Here is a 4,851-nt window from a genome sequence, read left to right on the forward strand (position 1 = left end):
AGATACCCCTCCACATCATTGTTTCCATGAAAATAAGGGAGATCCACCTTGGGTTCCCTAATTTTGGGGGTCCTATGGGTTCTTTTAGGAGGTGGTTGATAATGATCTCTTAAAGCTAGGCTATCATCATGCATAGACTCTCCTAGGGCTGAACTATGAAATTGAGAACTACCATGCCTACTTCGGTGCTTGTGTAGATTTTCTTCCTTTTGCTTTAATATCTGAATTTCCTCCTCTAAAAGTGCAAGTTGGGCCTCTCTTTCAATTTTCTATTTAAGTCTTTGTTTTGCCTCTTGCTCTCTCCAAAGTTTTAGTGATTTCAATTCATGAGCCACCTTTGAAAGATCTTTGTAGGCACTTGAATCACTGTCACTTTGATGAGGAGAATATTCTTCCATTATGGGCGAAAGTTTTTCTCTTATAAAAGAATTTTTGAAAGCAATTTTTGAAGGTTTAGACTAATTACTTGGAGGACTAAGTATACAAATTGAACTTTGGAGGGAGGTGAGCTACTAAGAGCCACTTAATAACCAAGCCTCTTCAAGTAAAAATTACTCATCCCCCTTGTAGTTAATCCTCACCTAAAACCTTTTTGAATGAAAATATTTTTGTTGTTTTTGGTGTAGTGATCTATCTAGACGAACAAGTAAATAATAACAAAGTAAATGGTAGAATTTAAAAGCTAATTAAACATATTCCTAAGGTGAAAGCTTGATAGGTACCAAAGACCCTCAAGGACCACTTTCACCAAGTCTAAACGCACCTAAAGTTCTATGGAGAGATGGTTGTGTACCAAAGACACTTCCAAGACACTCCAAAAATGGCCAATTACAAATAATAAACAAGAGTTAAACAGAAAATGAATCAAAAGTGGCTTAACAATTAAAAGAAAACAGCCACCAAAATTAGAGAGGGAATTAGAGACTGATTTTGCAAGAGAAAGAGTTTTGTGACGAAAATTTATGTCTCTAATTCGTCTCTAATAATCTATTTTTTTTAAAACAAATTTGAGTGACTCTTCCAAGTTGTATCCGCAGCTAGGTAGAGTTTGTAGCAGCCAAGATCCAAGTGTTTTAAGTGTTAGGATTGTATTGTTTGGTAGCTAGCCGAAAGTCCTTTCTATTTGTCACCTTTCCACCAATCTTTCTTAGTTCTCTTTTAATGACCCTTGTAGAACTAGCTTCTAAAGAAACTTGTGAGATCAAAATTAGGCCACACTTAGAGTTTAATCTCAATCACAAACAACCAAGACATTTTGTGAACTCAATGACAGAGAATAGAATTGAAGAGGTAGATGAACAAGAATGACAATAAGGCTAGTTCAAGAAAGAATTTCTCCTAAATAGGTTCTAGATTTATAGTTACAAATCAAAAAAAAATTCAAGGAGTAATCTCAGGTATCATGTACAATCATGCCACACACACTTAAATCGAGAATCATACAATAACAATGTAATCTCCTTTTTTTGGCTTTTGCTTGAAAATATGTGTATATATATTTTTTTAATCAATGTTCTTTTGAATTTTTCTTTTGATTTTGATTTTTTTTTATATCACTTTCTTTTAGGAGATTCCTTTTTCTTTTCTATTTTGAATTTTGAAAACAAACAACTCTCGGTCACCACCTTGTAATGCACCAAAACCGGTTTGACAAAATTTTGAAAACAAATGAAATGCAAATTAGGTTTGAGATGAAATTTGCTACTTCATGCTTTTCTCACTTGTTTCCACTCAAATCATGTGTCACAGTTGCCACTCAAATTTTTGAATTCAAATGTGTACGTCAAAATTTCCAGCCACTTAACTTTCAAGAACAGAATTTTAAATGGAACAATTAAGGAATTAATATGTTGACATTCAAGGAAACCTAATGCTAAAGAAATTACTAATGAACTAATAGTAATTCATGAACTCAATTTTGAAATAAAAAATGGACAGCACTACAAACTCAATCAGTACAACAAATGTGCTAAATAATGGAGGTTGTTTTTGCGTTTAGTGGAGGTTTTTACCCTCCGCAAAATAAATTGCAGAGGTTTTCAAAAACCTCCGCAGTTACATTCGCCACAAGCAATTAGCAGGGGTTTTTAAAAACCTCTGGTATCGATAGTATTTTGCGGAGGTTTTTTTGTGGAGGTTTTAAACCTACACTAACTGTGGAGGTTTTCTAAAGGAGGTTTTAAACCTACGCTAACTATGGAGGTTTTTTAAAGGAGGTTTTAAACCTACACTAACTATGGAGGTTTTTTAAAGGAGGCTTTAAACCTAAACTAACTATGAAGGTTTATTGAAAGATGTTTTAAAACTATACTAACTATGGAGGTTTTTTTTAAAGCATTCTAACAATAGAGATTTTACAGTCGAGTTTCTAATTCTCCCTATTTTCTTGTATATGACAATTTTTTATACTTATTTTAATTTTATAATTTACATGTATTACAATTTCCCATTTTCTTATGATATCTATAAAAAATGTAATAAAAGAATACTCATAATGTGGACGTAGAAATTATATTTCCAATAACAAAAATAACAGTGTATAGTTCAAAAATTTACAATTCAAATTTCTATTGTAAATCAAAGTATGACATAAAATCCATAACAAAGTAATATTAGTCTTGTACTAATTAAAATTTAAATCCAAAATACATATCCAGGGTTATGGTGAATGAAGTGTGTGCCATGTATAAACTGCTGTTGTTGTTGCGGTTGTTGTTACTGCTGATGATGGAGCTGTTCAAATTGTTGTTGCGGCAGTGGCTGCTGGTGCTGTTCAAATTGTTGCTGCAACAAATATCCAGGGTCCTGTACATGCTGCTGCATCTGAATCCGACCATGCGAATCAGACACATTAAGCTTCGGATCCACAGGGTTACCAGGAACCCTTGTAGTCCCTGATTGAATCTGAACTTGATCTTGATAAACAGCAGGTTTCTGACGCGAAATTGCATTTGCAAGACTACTATCACTGCAGGATCAAAACAATCACCAAAAACCTAATTCAAACACTGCCAATCCAAAAAATTCTAACACCAACAACCAAAACCCCTTACCATATAATAAACAATCCAATTCTAACACTAAACATTAAAACAATTGAAAGCCAAATCCAACTACAGAAAAATGAAAAAGGAAAGTGAAATTGAAAATACCTTGAAACTGAATCAGGAGAAGGCAAATCAGCAACGCCGCCACCACCAGTTGACTTCTGTTGAAATTGAGGCGCAAGTGTTTGTGATTGTGTCTGTAATTGTTGTGTCTGAGCCTGTGGCTGAGGAGTGGGCGGTTTCCTATACCCAACCGGAACCCCGTGATCGGATCTCTCATCATCGGAGATGACCCGATTATGATACTCCCCGGCGACCACCGTCGCCGCCGCAACCGGAACCCCCACGACGGCGAGCGTGGCCGGTACAGGCGGAGGCGGCGGCGAAGACAGCAAAACAAAACCCTCATCCTGCTTCTGCCCCACTCCAACCCCCATCTGAGCGAACTGCTCCTCAATCCCCATCACCTTCTGATCCTCCACGGCGTGAACCCTAATCGGCGGCAAATTCGCCAGCGACGGCGACGACGAAGTGGACCCGAACGACGACGTCGTCTCCAGCATGGGCGAATCGGGAACGGAGTGAACATCCTGCTTCAAATTCTTCCCGTTTCCGAAGGATCCACCTTGGGAAGCGGCGGCGGCGGCGCCGCTGCCGCCATCCCCGACGTCCCTGGAACCCTGCCTGCCTAAACATATCCAATTAGTCCACAATACTACTATAAACTAACAAACACAGCGCCCAAAAAATAAAAAAAATTCACCAAAACAAAACACAATTAACTCGCAACTAACACAACCATCAATGAGATTGCGAAAACGGAGGAACCTGATATGCCACTGCCTGATGAGAACCCTAGCGTGGTGAATGGACTTGGCCATGCCGGACTTGAAAACAAGGGTTTGGAGGCGGCGCTCGAGGAAGTTCTCGACAGTGAGAGCGAGAACGTAATCGAGCTTGTTCTGGGTCTCGTCGAGGAGACCGTAGCGGAACATCCTGCGAAGTAGAGCCTCGCCCTCGAAGATCCTGCGAGGGTTCTTCTCGTCGAGTGTCAGAAGGTTCCTGGCGTTGTTGCGGATGCGGCTGAGGGCGTACTGTACCCTCCACAGCTCTCGCTTGCACCGGAGCCCGTACTCTCCGACAAGCTTCAGCTCCGCATCAAGACGCTCCTTCTTGCACGGACGCCGAGGCTTCTTGAATGTTTTCCCATCTGTCAAACGAAACAAAAAAAAAAGTAAGAAATCAACAGCCCAAGGCACCCGCGCGCACGCCCCTATCATAGGCCTTGCCCTCCCCAACCGTTCCTCCGTAGACCTCACGGCCCATCCAGTCGGTGTCGAGACACGTTTCAGTCACGTAACGGGCATTCTCGTTCGTCCTCCCTCACCCTCACCGGAATCTCAAGCGTCAAAAGGAATCAAAATGATGCAAACGGGATTTAGGGTTCACTTTGGAGGCTAAGGAATCATCACAGGATTTAGGAAACATTAAGGAGCCATGTACTGATAAGGAGGGTTTAAGAATTTCTTTTTCTGATTCTTTTAAGAGGGAAATGAAAAGATTGATAAAGAGGGTTTAGGGATTTCTTTTTCTGATTCTTTTAAGAGGGAAATGAAAAGATTTTTTTATCTTTTGAGAGAGAAGTACTCGTAGAGTCACATACTAATTTCTTTTTGTTTTAACTTTTAGAGAAAAAACATTTAAGTGGAAAAATATTTTTTAATTAGAGGAGATTATAAACCTCTATAAATTAAAATAATATTTTAATTAGAGGGAGTTATAAACCTCTGCAAATTAAACAAAA

At 38.9% G+C, this 4,851-nt stretch overlaps 1 protein-coding gene across 1 annotated transcript; it reads right to left on the reverse strand.

Moving 5' to 3' along the window:
• Nucleotides 1-2,681: 2,681 nt before the first annotated feature.
• LOC145950452 (uncharacterized) lies at nt 2,682-4,327 on the reverse strand. Its single transcript, XM_083061541.1, has 3 exons — nt 3,847-4,327; nt 3,153-3,735; nt 2,682-2,968 (listed from the first exon to the last, which is right to left on the reverse strand). The coding sequence occupies exons 1-3, from the start codon at nt 4,325-4,327 to the stop codon at nt 2,716-2,718; spliced, it is 1,317 nt and encodes a 438-aa protein (XP_082917667.1). The 3' UTR covers nt 2,682-2,715.
• Nucleotides 4,328-4,851: the final 524 nt, after the last annotated feature.

The sequence above is a fragment of the Cajanus cajan genome, chromosome 8, assembly GCF_000230855.2.
Source record: "Cajanus cajan strain Asha chromosome 8, NIPB_CcT2T_4, whole genome shotgun sequence".
In the NCBI taxonomy this organism is placed as follows: Eukaryota; Viridiplantae; Streptophyta; class Magnoliopsida; order Fabales; family Fabaceae; genus Cajanus; species Cajanus cajan.

Excerpts from the sequence above, each read along its gene's own strand:
- LOC145950452 (XM_083061541.1), bottom strand. The coding sequence starts at position 4,327 with ATGATAGGGGCGTGCGCGCGGGTGCCTTGGGCTGTTGATTTCTTACTT. Across the intron at positions 3,736-3,846 it reads TTTTCGCAATCTCATTGATG|GCAGGCAGGGTTCCAGGGAC; the intron begins GTTGTGTTAGTT and ends GGATATGTTTAG. Across the intron at positions 2,969-3,152 it reads TCTCCTGATTCAGTTTCAAG|TGATAGTAGTCTTGCAAATG; the intron begins GTATTTTCAATT and ends TTGATCCTGCAG.